This window comes from Oncorhynchus mykiss, chromosome 22, assembly GCF_013265735.2.
Source record: "Oncorhynchus mykiss isolate Arlee chromosome 22, USDA_OmykA_1.1, whole genome shotgun sequence".
Lineage (NCBI taxonomy): Eukaryota > Metazoa > Chordata > Actinopteri > Salmoniformes > Salmonidae > Oncorhynchus > Oncorhynchus mykiss.
The window spans coordinates 36,262,488-36,285,730 of NC_048586.1; the positions used below are offsets into that span (position 1 = coordinate 36,262,488).

Genomic DNA, 23,243 nt, shown 5'->3' on the forward strand with positions numbered 1-23,243 from the left:
ATGCTACCTCCCTCGCTCCACACCACATGAACCACAGGGCAGGATGCTGCCTCCCTCGCTCCACACCACATGAGCCATAGGGCAGGATGCTGTCCCCACCCCCCACCCCCCCCCCCCACCACACACACACACACACACACACACAAGAACAGACCAGTCTGCCTGCCACAATCATGTCGTCGGTTCACGTCACATTGTAATTGACTGCACTGGACGGACAATAGTGACAAAAATCTAAATTTCCTTCCCAAAGATCCATTTAAATTTGGCTAGGGATGTAAATTGTACGCTAATCAATATTCTAGATTTGAATCATTTTTGTCAATCATCAATGTGTGAAAGTCATTCTTTATCATGTTTACTTGTGTATTTGTTTTGTCATCACATGACACTATTTACAAAATCTTGTCTCTCTAGCCTCATTTAACCTGCTCTACTGCCATCTCTCTCTGGTCTGTCATGTAAATAACCTCCAGGAATTTGCATGAGGTCTCCTCTATTGATTGGCATGTTACACAACTCTGTGCTGTACCTGTCTGATGCTTCCCTCTCTAACCCATTCATTCATCTGCCTGCACCGCCGTCACACACTAACCAGAGAAAGCACACACATCTGCACACACACTTTCTACATTTACATTTTAGTCATTTAGAAAACGCTCTTATCGAGAGCGACTTACTGTAGTGAGTGCATACATTTTCATACTTTTTTTCATACTGGTCCCCCGTGGGAATCAAGTGCCATGTTCTACCAACTGAGCCCCACATACGCACACGTACGCACGCACACACACGAACGCACACGCACGCACACACGCACGCACACATACACGCACGCACACACACGAACGCACACGCACGCACACACACACACACACACACGAACGCACGCACACACACACACACGCACGCACGCACACACATGCACGCACACGCACACACGCACACGCACGCACATGCACGCGCGAGCACACACACACACAGCCACACACACACACACCCACACCAATTGCCCTACCCATTAGCAACACTCACTAGTAGTTCTGAAGTCTTTAAAATGGAACAAAGCAACAAAAAATAACTGCCCCCGAATCTTCAGATGGTGCAGGTGCCAGGGGCTACACGGAATAATGAATACGCTCCTTCTTTAGGTTTGCATCCCAAATGGCACCTTAATTCCTTTATAGTGCACTACTTTATATCAAGGTCCATAGGGCTCTGGTTAAAAGTTCTGCACTATGTAGGGAACGCGTAGGGAGCCATTTGCGATGCATCTTAGAACGAGGCAATAAAACAGACGCTGCTGTCGGCGTTTCCTTCCAGTTGGAATAACAGTCATTAAAATCTGTCCTTACAGATATTACCTGTGTGATGCATTTGGGATAATACCCTGGAACTTAATTTATTAGCCTACAGACTGTGTATATCACACGTCCCTGCCTGCGGTACAATGTGACATTGAAATTAGTATATAGTCGCCATACAGTGCATTCGCAAAGTATTCAGACCACTTGACTTTTTCCACATTTTGTTACGTTACAGCCTTATTCTAAAATGGATTACATTGTTTCTCATCAATCTACACACAATACCCCATAATGACATCACAATACCCCATAATGACATCACAATACCCCATAATGACAAATCAAGTACAGGTTTTTAGAACTTTTTGCAAATGTATTAGAAATAAAAAACATAAATACCTTATTTACATAAGTATTCAGACCCTTTGCTATGAGACTCGAAATTGAGCTCAGGTGCATCTTGTTTCCATTGATCATCCTTGAGATGTCTCTACAACTTGATTGGAGTCCACCTGTGGTAAATTCAATTGATTGGACATGATTTGGAAAGGCATACACCTGTCTATATAAGGTCTCACAGTTGATAGTGCAGGTCAGAGCAAAAACCAAGCCACGAGGTCGAAGGAATTGTCCGTAGAGCTCAGGATTGTGTCGAGGCACAGATCTGGGGAAGACTACCCGAAAATGTCTGCACCATTGAAGGTTCCCAAGAACACAGTGGCCTCCATTATTCTTAAATTGAAGAAGTTTGGAATCACCAAGACTCTTCCTAGAGTTGGCCGCCTGGCCAAACTGAACAATTGGGGGAGAAGGGCCTTGGTCAGGGAGGTGACAAAGAACCTGATGGTCACTCTGACAGAGCTCCAGAGTTCGTCTGTGGAGAAGGGAGAACCTTCCAGAAGGACAATCATCTCCACCAATAAGGCCTTTATGGTAGAGTGGCCAGACAGAAGCCACTCCTCATTAAAAGGCACATGACTCTAAGGACACAGCCAAGACAATGCAAGAGTGACTTCGGGACAAGTCTCTGAATTTGAGTAGCCCTGCCAGAGCCCGGACTTGAACCCGATCTAACATTTCTGGAGAGACCTGAAAATAGCTGTGTAGCGACGCTCCAGATCTAACTTGACAGAGCTTGAGAGGATCTGCAGAGAAGAAGGAAGAAACTTCACAAATACAGGTGTGCCAAGCTTGTAGCGTCATACCCAAGAAGACTCGAGGCTGTGATCGCTGTCAAAGGTGCTTCAACAATGTTCTGAGCAAAGGGTCTGAATACTTATGTAAATTTGATATTTAAGCATTTTATTTTTAATACATTTGCAAACATTTCTAAAAAACTGTTTTTGCTTCGTCATTATGTGGTATTGTGAGAGGAAAAATGTGATCTATTTTAGAATAAGGCTGTAACGTAACAAAATGTGGAAAAAGTCAAGGGGTCTGAATAATTCCGAATGCACTGTATAGCCATCATATATACTGTATATTCTAAATATATTAGTAGGCCTAATCAATCTCTCTATTCATGTTTAAATATTAATGTCCCTGTTAGGGGAAAATAGGACATTAAAATCATAACGTGTGTATTTGTCATTAGGAAAGAGAGAGCCCAGAGCTTAAGCACACCCAAGAGCACTGTTCCAGAGCTTCCCGTTAATAGATCCCTGCTCCACCATCCCATCAGGTCTATACTACAGTATAACACATGGGAATTGCATTGTAATTGCCTGGTGAAAAAGCCATCAGACTAGCCACAGTTCGATAGCCATCATGATTGCAAGCCTGTATGGGACACTGAGGAGCGCTAACACAAAGACTTGTTTAGTGGAGTCAAGAGAGACTGAGATTGGTTAAAACTAGACCCTTGGAGTGCATGCATAGCATTAGAAAATTACACATTTTTAATGACCAACTTGATGCTATTAAAGGTCAAATTAAAACCTACTAAGAACATATTGTATGAACATACTGTATATTAGAACAAAATAGCCTACATGCATGTATTAAACCCCTTGGGAATAGCTACCTCATAGATTCTAGCCATTCATAAGCAGCATGGGGATGAGAAACTATTAAACATCCCTCTGTCACCTGTCCTCTGTCCCCGTTCCCTGTCCTCTGTCACCTGTACTCTGTCCCACGTTCCCTACTCTGTCCCCGTTCCCTGTCCTCTGTTCCCTCTCCTGTCCTCTGTCCCCTGTCGTCTGTCCCCTGTCCTCTGTACTCTGTTCCCTGTCCTCTGTTCCCTGTACTCTGTTCCCTGTCCTCTGTTCCCTGTCCTCTGTTCCCTGTCCTCTGTTCCCTGTCCTCTGTTCCCTGTCCCCCGTTCCCTGTCCCCCGTTCCCTGTCCTCTGTTCCCTGTCCCCCGTTCCCTGTCCTCTGTTCCCTGTCCCCCGTTCCCTGTCCTCTGTTCCCTGTCCCCCGTTCCCTGTCCTCCGTTCCCTGTCCTCTGTCCCCTGTACTCTGTCCCCCGTTCCCTGTCCTCTGTACTCTGTCCTCCGTTTCCTGTCCTCTGTCCCCTGTACTCTGTCCCCCGTTCCCTGTCCTCTGTTCCCTGTCCTCTGTTCCCTGTCTTCTGTTCCCTGTACTTTGTCCTCTGTCCCCTGTACTCTGTCCCCCGTTCCCTGTCCCTTGTTCCCTGTCCCCCGTTCCCTGTCCTCTGTTCCCTGTCCTCTGTTCCCTGTCCTCTGTTCCCTGTCCTCTGTTCCCTGTCTTCTGTCCCCTCTCATGTCCTCTGTCCCCTGGCACCTGTCCTCTGTCCTCAGGTCCCATGTCCGACGTGTGAGGAGTGTCATTTTTGAAAGTGTGTCACACAGTTTTCCTGTCTGGCGAAACTACCACCTGCAGTATATCGTCTGTGCTATCATGCAGCTCAGTCTACAGTCTTGTTTGATCCATCATCACCCCTAGCACTGTCTGACTCTGCAGACAGAGGTGACAGAAACAGTGATATTTATGAGTGAGCGGTGACAGACACAGTGATATCTATGGGTGAGAGGTGACAGACACAGTGATATATGTGGGTGAGAGGTGACAGACACAGTGATATCTATGGGTAAGAGGTGACAGACAGTGATATCTGTGGGTGAGAGGTGACAGACACAGTGATATCTGTGGGTGAGAGGTGACAGACACAGTGATATATATGGGTGAGAGGTGACAGACAGTGATATATATGGGTGAGAGGTGACAGATACAGTGATATCTATGGGTGACAGAAGGAGGCACAGTGGAGCAGCCTGACTGACTCAGGGAGGGAGCCATTTATGACACAGAAAGAGAAGAATACAAGGCTATCCATTCCTCTCATGGTCACCACTGAAACTTACAATCCTATAACTCTTCTCTAGTATTCTACACCTTCTCCTGAGCCTGTTATACACCATAAGAGACTACTACAGACATGTCTCAGAGAAAATCTTCACCGTGTCTAAAGGACCACATAGACTGTACCATTTTAGCCATCCCAGACAAAATGTCCACGTCGTGGGCAAATTCTTAGGTCGTAAACGATTTTCTGATATCTTGGCTCGTTCTATGTGACAGGCTCTAGGTCTGCTGATTATGTACCACTATGTGCGGTCGTAGGCTCTGAGAATGTTCTGGCAGTGTCAGAAATGAGCTTTAATCATGTATTGTGTCTGGTGTCACGAGCTGATCCTGGTGACTGACCAATAGGAACACAGCTAGCTCTGAGTATGCATACAATAATATGAATAATGTGAATAGTCAGATTAATATAATAGTTTGATTTAAGAGTTTACATGCTTGGCAAGAAGAACGATTTCCCAAATAATATTGTTTACACATCTGAAATCAGGCAACTTTTGGGGATTTTGATAAATGCCCAAAATCGCAAATCCAAATAAACGTTCTACCACAACAACCAGGTTTGGAAGCCTATTTGATTCTGATTTCGGACTTATACAGTTTGTACGTGAAAATGATTTATAAGATGCAAACTTTCAGTTTTTCAGAACTCACTTCACTCGTACATAAGCACAGAGGAAGGCATTCGCTGCTAGTGCTAGCACATGCGCAGATCAAATACACCGCTGTAGTTGACGTAACCTAACATGCTGACCACACTGCTCACGCTGCAAAATAAATTTACACATACATGTTATTCAATCATTTCATCCAAACTGCTGGCGTTCGTCAACGAGCGTAGCTAGGCACTAAAATAGAACTTGGTTCTATTTTTGACACTTGACGCGCTGCAAGTCCCGCCTCTCCTATCTCCTCATTGGTTTTTAGGACCATATACCCAAGTGGGTGATTGAAAGATGAACTGAGGTCCACACTCCTGTCCAGTTGGTGGTGGTAAGGCAACTTAAAGTTAGAGTAGAGGACCTTGTGCATTTCAGGTAAAATAACAACCCAATGTTTATATCCCAGGACAAATGAGCTAGCAACAGCAAGCTAGCTAGCTAAACTGCCATGAATGTTTCATGTGTTTTGACCTGTCCCCATATTAATATAGTTGGTTCAGAGTTCATTTTGATATTTCAACCTGCGTGTCCTGATCACGTCTGGGGTGGATGTACAAAATCAACATGTGTGCAATGGAGCACGCGGACGCACGCGCCTGGTCTAGTCAGCATGTAAATCAACAAAGCATACGTCGGCTGACAGAGCCTCACAAGCCAATCGCAGAATGTGACAACAGAACTGAAGCAAATCGTACAATCTGGCCAGGTTGATATCAAGATTTTAATTTGATAACATTGCACAGTGTGACATGTAATAATAGTAAAAGAGTGAATCTGATGTACAGTGTGGGAAGGCCTTGAGGCGGCACGTGTGAATGCTACATTGTCAGACTATGAACGATGCCAAATCAGGCTCTACATCTCTCCTTGATTTGCCGAACCACACCAGACTGGAGGCTTCATCTGTTTAGCAAACAGTATGCCTAAACCAGCTGCCACAGTGAGAGGGTGAAGAGGAGGGTGGCAGTGCCAACCTGAAGTGCCAACCAGCTGTCCTGTGACTGTGAGCCTATGGAGCAGGCCTGGGTTCAAAATGTATTTGAAATCTATCAAGTACTTTATCCGTCCTTGTTGGAACTTCCCTGGCGCAATGGAACCAATGAATTGTCCCAAAAGTGCACAACCTATCCATCTGGCATTCCAGGCAGGCTCAAGACAAACACTCAAAGTATGTGAAAGATTACAATTCCTATTTGAACCCAGTTGGGTCTGCTATGGAGATGATGTGTCAGACTGGAGACGGGAGACCCTGGCACAGCCACAACGGTCTCCTCTGGTAGCGAATCCTGTTAACTGTAAAAGCTGTTCATAATAAGCTGTGATAAATCAATAACAACACTAACACTAATGTCACCACTACAGCGCACGCCATTGGATCCAATTTTACCATCAAAGAGCAGAAGCGGGCTACAAGGCAAGCTTTTATGCAAAAGCATGTGCATCCATCTTAAATGAAAACTAGCAGTAAATTAACTGGTAGATTTAGTGTTTAACATTCTAGTTTTCTTTTCTTGTTAATGATCTCTTTACATGGCTAAGGTCCAATTGAAATTCAATTAGCTTTGGCTTTCATCTTAGTAAGCACATACAGTAGCTTCCACAAAGCAATAAGGCAAATTCAGTTAGATAAACGCTTAATTACTGTAATGACTGAATCCTATTGATGATCCAATGAATGATGGGTCTCCCCCCAGGCCCTTCATCTTCAGCTTCACCTTGTCCTTCACCTGCTCACTAACCTCTTCTTGATGAGGTCCAGGGCGGAGCCGATGAACCCATCCTTCATCTTGTAGATCTTGGCTCCATAGCTGGAGAGGTCAGTCCTGTCCAAGAGCAGGGCTGGGCAGCAGCTGGAGGGGCCCTCTGCATTCTCCCTGTGTGGAGGAGGGAAGGGGACCTGGGAGGCCCGAGGCACACTGAGCCCCACATTAGGCCTTCTATCCTGGGCCTGGGTATGATACATGGTTCCCTTCCCCTGGGTCTTACTGGAGGGCTGGAGGGGAGAGCGGGGAGTAGGGCCTGTGCATATAGCTTTGTTAGAGACTGTGGTCTGAATGTTGGCTTTTAGCTGGGGAGTAGGGCCAGTGAAGATGGGAGAGGATGAGTGCAAAGTGCTGGCTGTGGGAGTCTCTCCACTGCCTCTCCTCTCCCTGCTCCCCCTCTCCTCCCTCTCTCCACTGCCTCTCCTCTCTCCGCTCCCCCTCTCCTCCCTTTCTTCACTGCCCCTCCTCTCCCAGCTCCCCCTCTCCTCCCTTTCTTCACTGCCCCTCCTCTCCTCGCTCCCCCTCTCCTCCCTCTCTCCACTGCCTCTCCTCTCCCCGATCCCCCTCTCCTTTCTCTCTCCACTGCCTCTCCTCTCCCCGCTCCCCCTCTCCTCCCTCTCTTCACTGCCTCTCCTCTCCTCGCTCTCCCTCTCCTCCTCCTGAGAGGACTGAGAGTCTCGCAGTCCCAATGGGGCTGTCTGAGTCTTAGAGTCTATGCCTGTCTCTGGGCTCTGGGTGCCTGTCCCTGGGCTCTGGCTGCCTGTACCAGTCTCTGGCGGTTGGTCTATAGTTGTTACTGTAGTAGCATTACTCCTGCTCTCTGTCTGTCCACTCTCTCCCTCTCTCTGTCTCATCCTCTTAAACTCCTTGAAGGTAGGGATGTGCAGGCGGCCCATAGGGGGCCTCTTACGCTCGGCTATGAGCTCAGCACTACTTCCAGTGACAGAGATGGACTCGGTGGTGAAGGACATGGCCATGTCTGGGGTTTGAGGGGTCTCCAGAGAGGCATGGAGGGCCAGGTTTGGGGTGCTGTTCTGCCGGCGGAGCTGAAGGCGTCTCAGAACCTCCTGCTTGATTTCCTCAGGGCTGGTGAGGTGCCGGACATACAAGGGTCTCCCAACGTACCTCTGGTGGGGGGATGAGTCCCTCTCTGAGCACCCCCCCAGGATGGGAGTGGTACTGCCTGAGGTTACCTGAGGTCGAAGAGGCTTCAGGGGTTCTGCTGCCGATCTGGCGCTTTGGAGGCGGAGCTTCTCCCTTAGCCCTTTCCTGCCATTGGTGGTAGTGTTCACCCCCCAGTCATCTGTGCCGGGGAACAGCCACTGGGGGAAGAGGGGCAGCTCCTTCCTCCCCAACCCTCCCAGACCCCTCCCCAGGCGGGGGTGGGGGTAGAACGCCAGGCTCTCAGGACCATAGCCCTGGGAGGGCCCATCGTACCAGTGGCTGGTGGCAGTGCAGCGGAAGATGAACCCACTGTCCACACTGCCCCTGTAGGGAGCACAATAAGGGGAACAGTAGAGGCCTGGTTCAGACACAGAATTACTCCAGTTCAAGTTCTCCATGCTGCGGTAGAGTCTAGTTCCACAGCCTTGGTTCATGTTCCAACAGGGCCCTGGGTCCAACCCCAGGCCTGACCCTGACCCTAACTCCAGCCCAGAGTCAGGACCCCTGGGTGGGTGCTGCACACTGTTGGTGGAGCAGTACCGGACCCCCAGGTTAGTGAGTAATGCACTGCTGTTAGACCGTGGTATGAAGGGGCACTGGCCAGGGAAGGGCGGGTAGGGGGGTACGCTGTGGCCTCTGAAGCCAGAGAGGGGTTGGGGCAGGGGGAAGTCAGTGAGGCTGAGGCAGGGCTCCAGATCCATGGTGAGGCCAGCGGTGCAGGTGTAGCCCGCGAGGCCGTGGCCTTGGCCGGGGGAGCAGCCCGCTGAGGGGTAGTCACATGGTGGAGGGGCCTTCACGTCCGGCATGGCTGCAGTATGAGCCACCATAATTCAGAGAGAGGCTCCGGGAAACTGGCCCTAAAGGACAGAGATGAGACACACAGGGGAATGAGCTGGGAGATAGAGCACTGTCTGCAAACACACGCACACACGCTTACGCACACAGACACACAGACACAGACACACACAGACACAGACACACACAGACACACACACTGTCACAGTGCATCTATACGTTAGCAGTACTAAAATATTTCAGGAATTGAATTTGAAGGACAAACACTGAGGGTAGTTGAGATAATCCTGCAAATGACAAATCCATTCCATACAGTACATAAAGTACATACAGTACATACTGTACCTTCAGTATATACAGCACATACAGTACAAACTGTACATACAGTACATACAGTACATACAGTACATTCAGTACATACAGTACATACAGTACATACAGTACATACTGTACCTTCAGTATATACAGCAAACTGTACATACAGCACATACAGTACATACAGTACATTCAGTACACAGAGTACATACAGTACACACAGTACATACAGTACACACAGTACATACAGTACATGTCATGAATGAGATTAGCATTCATTTAGATTACATTTTGATTTTAGCTCCACGGTTGAGCTTCTGTGAGATGTTGATACTGTGGTTTTAGCCATGTGACAATCAACCATCAAAGAAAATATGACACTAGAACAATTATACTAGGACAATTACGCTAGGACAATTATACTAGGACAATATGACACTAGGACAATTATACTAGGACAATTACACTAGGACAATTATACTAGGACAATATGACACTAGGACAATATGACACTAGGACAATTATACTAGGACAATATGACACTAGGACAATTATACTAGGACAATTACACTAGGACAATTATACCAGGACAATATGACACTAGGACAATTATACTAGGACAATATGACACTAGGACAATTATACTAGGACAATTACACTAGGACAATTATACTAGGACAATATGACACTAGGACAATATGACACTAGGACAATATGACACCAGGACAATTATACTAGGACAATTACACTAGGACAATTATACTAGGACAATATGACACTAGGACAATTATACTAGGACAATTACACTAGGACAATTATACTAGGACAATATGACACTAGGACAATATGACACTAGGACAATATGACACCAGGACAATTATACTAGGACAATTACACTAGGACAATATGACACTAGGACAATTATACTAGGACAATATGACACTAGGACAATTATACTAGGACAATATGACACTAGGACAATTATACTAGGACAATATGACACCAGGACAATTATACTAGGACAATATGACACCAGGACAATTATACTAGGACAATTATAATAGGACAATTACACTAGGACAATTATACTAGGACAATATGACACCAGGACAATTATACTAGGACAATTATACTAGGACAATTACACTAGGACAATTATACTAGGACAATATGACACTAGGACAATATGACACTAGGACAATTACACTAGGACAATATGACACTAGGACAATATGACACTAGGACAATTACACCAGGACAATTACACTAGGACAATTATACTAGGACAATATGACACTAGGACAATTATACTAGGACAATTATACTAGGACAATTATACTAGGACAATTACACTAGGACAATTACACTAGGACAATTACACTAGGACAATTATACTAGGACAATTATACTAGGACAATATGACACTAGGACAATATGACACTAGGACAATTACACTAGGACAATTACACTAGGACAATATGACACTAGGACAATATGACACCAGGACAATTATACTAGGACAATATGACACTAGGACAATTACACTAGGACAATATGACATCAGGACAATTATACTAGGACAATATGACACCAGGACAATTATACTAGGACAATATGACACTAGGACAATTACACTAGGACAATTACACTAGGACAATTATACTAGGACAATATGACACTAGGACAATTACACTAGGACAATTACACTAGGACAATTATACTAGGACAATATGACACTAGGACAATATGACACCAGGACAATTATACTAGGACAATATGACACTAGGACAATTACACTAGGACAATATGACATCAGGACAATTATACTAGGACAATATGACACCAGGACAATTATACTAGGACAATATGACACCAGGACAATTATACTAGGACAATATGACACCAGGACAATTACACTAGGACAATTATACTAGGACAATATGACACTAGGACAATATGACACCAGGACAATTATACTAGGACAATATGACACCAGGACAATTACACTAGGACAATATGACACCAGGACAATTATACTAGGACAATATGACACCAGGACAATTATACTAGGACAATTATACTAGGACAATTATACTAGGACAATATGACACTAGGACAATTACACTAGGACAATATGACACCAGGACAATTATACTAGGACAATTATACTTGGACAATATGACACTAGGACAATTACACTAGGACAATATGACACCAGGACAATTATACTAGGACAATATGACACTAGGACAATTACACTAGGACAATATGACACCAGGACAATTATACTAGGACAATATGACACCAGGACAATTATACTAGGACAATTATACTAGGACAATTACACTAGGACAATTATACTAGGACAATATGACACCAGGACAATTATACTAGGACAATTATACTAGGACAATTATACTAGGACAATTACACTAGGACAATATGACACCAGGACAATTATACTAGGACAATTACACTAGAACAATATGACACCAGGACAATTATACTAGGACAATTACACTAGGACAATTATACTAGGACAATTACACTAGGACAATTATACTAGGACAATTATACTAGGACAATTATACTAGGACAATTATACTAGGACAATATGACACCAGGACAATTATACTAGGACAATATGACACTAGGACAATCATACCAGGACAATATGACACCAGGACAATTATACTAGGACAATTATACTAGGACAATTACACTAGGACAATATGACACCAGGACAATTATACTAGGACAATTATACTAGGACAATAACACTAGGACAATATGACACCAGGACAATTATACTAGGACAATTATACTAGGACAATTACACTAGGACAATATGACACCAGGACAATTATACTAGGACAATTATACTAGGACAATTACACTAGGACAATATGACACCAGGACAATTATACTAGGACAATTATACTAGGACAATTACACTAGGACAATATGACACCAGGACAATTATACTAGGACAATTACACTAGGACAATATGACACTAGGACAATTATACTAGGACAATATGACACTAGGACAATTATACTAGGACAATATGACACCAGGACAATTATACTAGGACAATATGACACCAGGACAATTATACTAGGACAATTACACTAGGACAATATGACACCAGGACAATTATACTAGGACAATTACACTAGGACAATATGACACTAGGACAATTATACTAGGACAATATGACACTAGGACAATTATACTAGGTCAATATGACACCAGGACAATTATACTAGGACAATTACACTAGGACAATATGACACCAGGACAATTATACTAGGACAATTACACTAGGACAATATGACACCAGGACAATTATACTAGGACAATTACACTAGGACAATATGACACTAGGACAATTATACTAGGACAATATGACACTAGGACAATTATACTAGGACAATATGACACTAGGACAATTATACTAGGACAATATGACACTAGGACAATTATACTAGGACAATATGACACCAGGACAATTATACTAGGACAATTACACTAGGACAATATGACACCAGGACAATTATACTAGGACAATTACACTAGGACAATATGACACTAGGACAATTATACTATGACAATTACACTAGGACAATATGACACTAGGACAATTATACTAGGACAATTACACTAGGACAATATGACACTAGGACAATATGACACCAGGACAATTATACTAGGACAATTACACTAGGACAATATGACACCAGGACAATTATACTAGGACAATTACACTAGGACAATATGACACTAGGACAATTATACTAGGACAATATGACACTAGGACAATTACACTAGGACAATATGACACCAGGACAATTATACTAGGACAATATGACACTAGGACAATTATACTAGGACAATTACACTAGGACAATATGACACCAGGACAATTACACTAGGACAATATGACACCAGGACAATTATACTAGGACAATTACACTAGGACAATATGACACTAGGACAATTATACTAGGACAATATGACACTAGGACAATTACACTAGGACAATATGACACTAGGACAATTACACTAGGACAATATGACACTAGGACAATTATACTAGGACAATATGACACTAGGACAATTACACTAGGACAATATGACACTAGGACAATTATACTAGGACAATATGACACTAGGACAATTACACTAGGACAATATGACACCAGGACAATTATACTAGGACAATATGACACTAGGACAATTATACTAGGACAATTATACTAGGACAATATGACACCAGGACAATTACACTAGGACAATATGACACCAGGACAATTATACTAGGACAATTACACTAGGACAATATGACACTAGGACAATTATACTAGGACAATTACACTAGGACAATATGACACTAGGACAATTATACTAGGACAATTACACTAGGACAATATGACACTAGGACAATTATACTAGGACAATTACACTAGGACAATATGACACTAGGACAATATGACACCAGGACAATTATACTAGGACAATTACACTAGGACAATATGACACTAGGACAATTATACTAGGACAATTACACTAGGACAATATGACACTAGGACAATATGACACTAGGACAATTATACTAGGACAATTATACTAGGACAATTATACTAGGACAATATGACACTAGGACAATTATACTAGGACAATTATACTAGGACAATTACACTAGGACAATTACACTAGGACAATATGACACTAGGACAATTATACTAGGACAATTATACTAGGACAATTACACTAGGACAATATGACACTAGGACAATTACACTAGGACAATATGACACTAGGACAATTATACTAGGACAATTATACTAGGACAATTATACTAGGACAATATGACACTAGGACAATTACACTAGGACAATTATACTAGGACAATTACACTAGGACAATTACACTAGGACAATATGACACCAGGACAATTATACTAGGACAATATGACACTAGGACAATTACACTAGGACAATTATACTAGGACAATTACACTAGGACAATTACACTAGGACAATATGACACTAGGACAATTACACTAGGACAATTATACTAGGACAATTACACTAGGACAATTACACTAGGACAATATGACACCAGGACAATTATACTAGGACAATATGACACTAGGACAATTACACTAGGACAATTATACTAGGACAATTACACTAGGACAATTACACTAGGACAATATGACACTAGGACAATTACACTAGGACAATTATACTAGGACAATTATACTAGGACAATTACACTAGGACAATATGACACCAGGAATTATACTAGGACAATATGACACTAGGACAATTATACTAGGACAATTACACTAGGACAAGATGACACTAGGACAATTATACTAGGACAATTACACTAGGACAATATGACACCAGGACAATATGACACTAGGACAATTATACTAGGACAATTACACTAGGACAATATGACACTAGGACAATTATACTAGGACAATTACACTAGGACAATATGACACTAGGACAATTATACTAGGACAATATGACACTAGGACAATATGACACTAGGACAATTACACTAGGACAATATGACACTAGGACAATATGACACTAGGACAATTATACTAGGACAATTACACTAGGACAATATGACACTAGGACAATATGACACTAGGACAATTATACTAGGACAATATGACACTAGGACAATTATACTAGGACAATTACACTAGGACAATTACACTAGGACAATTATACTAGGACAATTACACTAGGACAATATGACACCAGGACAACATGACACTAGGACAATATGACACTAGGACAATATGACACTAGGACAATTATACTAGGACAATATGACACTAGGACAATTATACTAGGACAATATGACACCAGGACAATTACACTAGGACAATTATACTAGGACAATATGACACCAGGACAATTACACTAGGACAATTACACTAGGACAATATGACACCAGGACAATTACACTAGGACAATTACACTAGGACAATATGACACCAGGACAATTACACTAGGACAATTACACTAGGACAATATGACACCAGGACAATTACACTAGGACAATATGACACCAGGACAATTACACTAGGACAATATGACACCAGGACAATTACACTAGGACAATTACACTAGGACAATATGACACCAGGACAATTACACTAGGACAATATGACACTAGGACAATTATACTAGGACAATATGACACTAGGACAATTATACTAGGACAATTACACTAGGACAATTATACTAGGACAATTATACTAGGACAATTATACTAGGACAATTATACTAGGACAATTATACTAGGACAATATGACACTAGGACAATTACACTAGGACAATTACACTAGGACAATTATACTAGGACAATATGACACTAGGACAATTATACTAGGACAATATGACACCAGGACAATTACACTAGGACAATATGACACTAGGACAATATGACACTAGGACAATTATACTAGGACAATTACACTAGGACAATATGACACCAGGACAATTATACTAGGACAATATGACACCAGGACAATTATACTAGGACAATATGACACCAGGACAATTATACTAGGACAATTACACTAGGACAATATGACACTAGGACAATTATACTAGGACAATATGACACCAGGACAATTATACTAGGACAATTACACTAGGACAATATGACACCAGGACAATTATACTAGGACAATTACACTAGGACAATATGACACCAGGACAATTATACTAGGACAATTATACTAGGACAATTACACTAGGACAATTATACTAGGACAATTACACTAGGACAATTATACTAGGACAATTATACTAGGACAATTATACTACGACAATATGACACCAGGACAATTATACTAGGACAATTATACTAGGACAATTACACTAGGACAATATGACACCAGGACAATTATACTAGGACAATTATACTAGGACAATTACACTAGGACAATATGACACCAGGACAATTATACTAGGACAATTATACTAGGACAATTACACTAGGACAATATGACACCAGGACAATTATACTAGGACAATTACACTAGGACAATATGACACCAGGACAATTATACTAGGACAATTACACTAGGACAATATGACACCAGGACAATTATACTAGGACAATATGACACTAGGACAATTACACTAGGACAATATGACACCAGGACAATTATACTAGGACAATTACACTAGGACAATATGACACCAGGACAATTATACTAGGACAATTACACTAGGACAATATGACACCAGGACAATTATACTAGGACAATTACACTAGGACAATATGACACCAGGACAATATGACACCAGGACAATATGACACCAGGACAATATGACACTAGGACAATATGACACCAGGACAATATGACACCAGGACAATATGACACCAGGACAATTATACTAGGACAATTACACTAGGACAATATGACACTAGGACAATTATACTAGGACAATTACAGTAGGACAATATGACACTAGGACAATTATACTAGGACAATTACACTAGGACAATATGACACTAGGACAACATGACACCAGGACAATTATACTAGGACAATTACACTAGGACAATATGACACTAGGACAATTATACTAGGACAATATGACACCAGGACAATTATACTAGGACAATTACACTAGGACAATATGACACCAGGACAATTATACTAGGACAATATGACACCAGGACAATTATACTAGGACAATATGACACCTGGACAATTATACTAGGACAATTACACTAGGACAATATGACACCAGGACAATTATACTAGGACAATTACACTAGGACAATATGACACTAGGACAATTATACTAGGACAATATGACACTAGGACAATTATACTAGGACAATATGACACCAGGACAATTATACTAGGACAATATGACACCAGGACAATTATACTAGGACAATTACACTAGGACAATATGACACCAGGACAATTATACTAGGACAATTACACTAGGACAATATGACACTAGGACAATTATACTAGGACAATATGACACTAGGACAATTATACTAGGTCAATATGACACCAGGACAATTATACTAGGACAATTACACTAGGACAATATGACACCAGGACAATTATACTAGGACAATTACACTAGGACAATATGACACCAGGACAATTATACTAGGACAATTACACTAGGACAATATGACACTAGGTCAATTATCCTAGGACAATATGACACTAGGACAATTATACTAGGACAATATGACACTAGGACAATTATACTAGGACAATATGACACTAGGACAATTATACTAGGACAATATGACACCAGGACAATTATACTAGGACAATATGACACTAGGACAATTACACTAGGACAATTATACTAGGACAATTACACTAGGACAATTACACTAGGACAATATGACACTAGGACAATTACACTAGGACAATTATACTAGGACAATTATACTAGGACAATTACACTAGGACAATATGACACCAGGAATTATACTAGGACAATATGACACTAGGACAATTATACTAGGACAATTACACTAGGACAAGATGACACTAGGACAATTATACTAGGACAATTACACTAGGACAATATGACACCAGGACAATATGACACTAGGACAATTATACTAGGACAATTACACTAGGACAATATGACACTAGGACAATTATACTAGGACAATTACACTAGGACAATATGACACTAGGACAATTATACTAGGACAATATGACACTAGGACAATATGACACTAGGACAATTACACTAGGACAATATGACACTAGGACAATATGACACTAGGACAATTATACTAGGACAATTACACTAGGACAATATGACACTAGGACAATATGACACTAGGACAATTATACTAGGACAATATGACACTAGGACAATTATACTAGGACAATTACACTAGGACAATTACACTAGGACAATTATACTAGGACAATTACACTAGGACAATATGACACCAGGACAACATGACACTAGGACAATATGACACTAGGACAATATGACACTAGGACAATTATACTAGGACAATATGACACTAGGACAATTATACTAGGACAATATGACACCAGGACAATTACACTAGGACAATTATACTAGGACAATATGACACCAGGACAATTACACTAGGACAATTACACTAGGACAATATGACACCAGGACAATTACACTAGGACAATTACACTAGGACAATATGACACCAGGACAATTACACTAGGACAATTACACTAGGACAATATGACACCAGGACAATTACACTAGGACAATATGACACCAGGACAATTACACTAGGACAATATGACACCAGGACAATTACACTAGGACAATTACACTAGGACAATATGACACCAGGACAATTACACTAGGACAATATGACACTAGGACAATTATACTAGGACAATATGACACTAGGACAATTATACTAGGACAATTACACTAGGACAATTATACTAGGACAATTATACTAGGACAATTATACTAGGACAATTATACTAGGACAATTATACTAGGACAATATGACACTAGGACAATTACACTAGGACAATTACACTAGGACAATTATACTAGGACAATATGACACTAGGACAATTATACTAGGACAATATGACACCAGGACAATTACACTAGGACAATATGACACTAGGACAATATGACACTAGGACAATTATACTAGGACAATTACACTAGGACAATATGACACCAGGACAATTATACTAGGACAATATGACACCAGGACAATTATACTAGGACAATATGACACCAGGACAATTATACTAGGACAATTACACTAGGACAATATGACACTAGGACAATTATACTAGGACAATATGACACCAGGACAATTATACTAGGACAATTACACTAGGACAATATGACACCAGGACAATTATACTAGGACAATTACACTAGGACAATATGACACCAGGACAATTATACTAGGACAATTATACTAGGACAATTACACTAGGACAATTATACTAGGACAATTACACTAGGACAATTATACTAGGACAATTATACTAGGACAATTATACTACGACAATATGACACCAGGACAATTATACTAGGACAATTATACTAGGACAATTACACTAGGACAACATGACACCAGGACAATTATACTAGGACAATTATACTAGGACAATTACACTAGGACAATATGACACCAGGACAATTATACTAGGACAATTATACTAGGACAATTACACTAGGACAATATGACACCAGGACAATTATACTAGGACAATTACACTAGGACAATATGACACCAGGACAATTATACTAGGACAATTACACTAGGACAATATGACACCAGGACAATTATACTAGGACAATATGACACTAGGACAATTACACTAGGACAATATGACACCAGGACAATTATACTAGGACAATTACACTAGGACAATATGACACCAGGACAATTATACTAGGACAATTACACTAGGACAATATGACACCAGGACAATTATACTAGGGCAATTACACTAGGACAATATGACACCAGGACAATATGACACCAGGACAAAATGACACCAGGACAATATGACACCAGGACAATATGACACCAGGACAATATGACACCAGGACAATATGACACCAGGACAATTATACTAGGACAATTACACTAGGACAATATGACACTAGGACAATTATACTAGGACAATTACAGTAGGACAATATGACACTAGGACAATTATACTAGGACAATTACACTAGGACAATATGACACTAGGACAACATGACACCAGGACAATTATACTAGGACAATTACACTAGGACAATATGACACTAGGACAATTATACTAGGACAATATGACACCAGGACAATTATACTAGGACAATTACACTAGGACAATATGACACCAGGACAATTATACTAGGACAATATGACACCAGGACAATTATACTAGGACAATATGACACCTGGACAATTATACTAGGACAATTACACTAGGACAATATGACACCAGGACAATTATACTAGGACAATTACACTAGGACAATATGACACTAGGACAATTATACTAGGACAATATGACACTAGGACAATTATACTAGGACAATATGACACCAGGACAATTATACTAGGACAATATGACACCAGGACAATTATACTAGGACAATTACACTAGGACAATATGACACCAGGACAATTATACTAGGACAATTACACTAGGACAATATGACACTAGGACAATTATACTAGGACAATATGACACTAGGACAATTATACTAGGTCAATATGACACCAGGACAATTATACTAGGACAATTACACTAGGACAATATGACACCAGGACAATTATACTAGGACAATTACACTAGGACAATATGACACCAGGACAATTATACTAGGACAATTACACTAGGACAATATGACACTAGGTCAATTATACTAGGACAATATGACACTAGGACAATTATACTAGGACAATATGACACTAGGACAATTATACTAGGACAATATGACACTAGGACAATTATACTAGGACAATATGACACCAGGACAATTATACTAGGACAATTACACTAGGACAATATGACACCAGGACAATTATACTAGGACAATTACACTAGGACAATATGACACTAGGACAATTATACTAGGACAATTACACTAGGACAATATGACACTAGGACAATATGACACCAGGACAATTATACTAGGACAATTACACTAGGACAATATGACACCAGGACAATTATACTAGGACAATTACACTAGGACAATATGACACTAGGACAATTATACTAGGACAATATGACACTAGGACAATTACACTAGGACAATATGACACCAGGACAATTATACTAGGACAATATGACACTAGGACAATTATACTTGGACAATTACACTAGGACAATATGACACCAGGACAATTACACTAGGACAATATGACACCAGGACAATTATACTAGGACAATTACACTAGGACAATATGACACTAGGACAATTATACTAGGACAATATGACACTAGGACAATTACACTAGGACAATATGACACTAGGACAATTACACTAGGACAATATGACACTAGGACAATTATACTAGGACAATATGACACTAGGACAATTACACTAGGACAATATGACACTAGGACAATTATACTAGGACAATATGACACTAGGACAATTACACTAGGACAATATGACACCAGGACAATTATACTAGGACAATATGACACTAGGACAATTATACTAGGACAATTATACTAGGACAATATGACACCAGGACAATTATACTAGGACAATATGACACCACGACAATTATACTAGGACAATTACACTAGGACAAAATGACACTAGGACAATTATACTAGGACAATTACACTAGGACAATATGACACTAGGACAATTATACTAGGACAATTACACTAGGACAATATGACACTAGGACAATTATACTAGGACAATTACACTAGGACAATATGACACTAGGACAATATGACACCAGGACAATTATACTAGGACAATTACACTAGGACAATATGACACTAGGACAATTATACTAGGACAATTACACTAGGACAATATGACACTAGGACAATATGACACTAGGACAATTATACTAGGACAATTACACTAGGACAATTATACTAGGACAATATGACACTAGGACAATTATACTAGGACAATTATACTAGGACAATTACACTAGGACAATTACACTAGGACAATATGACACTAGGACAATTATACTAGGACAATTATACTAGGACAATTACACTAGGACAATTACACTAGGACAATATGACACTAGGACAATTACACTAGGACAATATGACACTAGGACAATTATACTAGGACAATTATACTAGGACAATTATACTAGGACAATATGACACTAGGACAATTACACTAGGACAATTATACTAGGACAATTACACTAGGACAATATGACACCAGGACAATTATACTAGGACAATATGACACTAGGACAATTACACTAGGACAATTATACTAGGACAATTACACTAGGACAATTACACTAGGACAATATGACACTAGGACAATTACACTAGGACAATTATACTAGGACAATTACACTAGGACAATTACACTAGGACAATATGACACCAGGACAATTATACTAGGACAATATGACACTAGGACAATTACACTAGGACAATTATACTAGGGCAATTACACTAGGACAATTACACTAGGACAATATGACACTAGGACAATTACACTAGGACAATTATACTAGGACAATTACACTAGGACAATATGACACCAGGACAATTATACTAGGACAATATGACACTAGGACAATTATACTAGGACAATTACACTAGGACAAGATGACACTAGGACAATTATACTAGGACAATTACACTAGGACAATATGACACTAGGACAATTATACTAGGACAATTACACTAGGACAATATGACACTAGGACAATTATACTAGGACAATTACACTAGGACAATATGACACTAGGACAATTATACTAGGACAATTACACTAGGACAATATGACACTAGGACAATTATACTAGGACAATTACACTAGGACAATATGACACTAGGACAATATGACACTAGGACAATTATACTAGGACAATTACACTAGGACAATATGACACTAGGACAATATGACACTAGGACAATTATACCAGGACAATTACACTAGGACAATTACACTAGGACAATTATACTAGGACAATTACACTAGGACAATATGACACCAGGACAACATGACACTAGGACAATATGACACTAGGACAATATGACACTAGGACAATTATACTAGGACAATATGACACTAGGACAATTATACTAGGACAATATGACACCAGGACAATTACACTAGGACAATTATACTAGGACAATATGACACCAGGACAATTACACTAGGACAATTACACT

General features: G+C 40.5%; 1 protein-coding gene across 1 annotated transcript in view; it reads right to left on the reverse strand.

Moving 5' to 3' along the window:
- LOC110502097 overlaps positions 1-23,243 on the reverse strand; it is a 70,310-nt gene that overhangs the window by 14,412 nt on the left and 32,655 nt on the right. The window contains exons 3-4 of the mRNA XM_036959073.1: positions 7,632-9,080; positions 7,036-7,544 (exon numbers count right to left, since the gene is read on the reverse strand). Of these exons, the coding sequence (XP_036814968.1) occupies positions 7,036-7,544; positions 7,632-9,050 (1,928 nt within the window). The 5' untranslated portion in view covers positions 9,051-9,080. The remainder of the gene's footprint in view (positions 1-7,035; positions 7,545-7,631; positions 9,081-23,243) is intronic.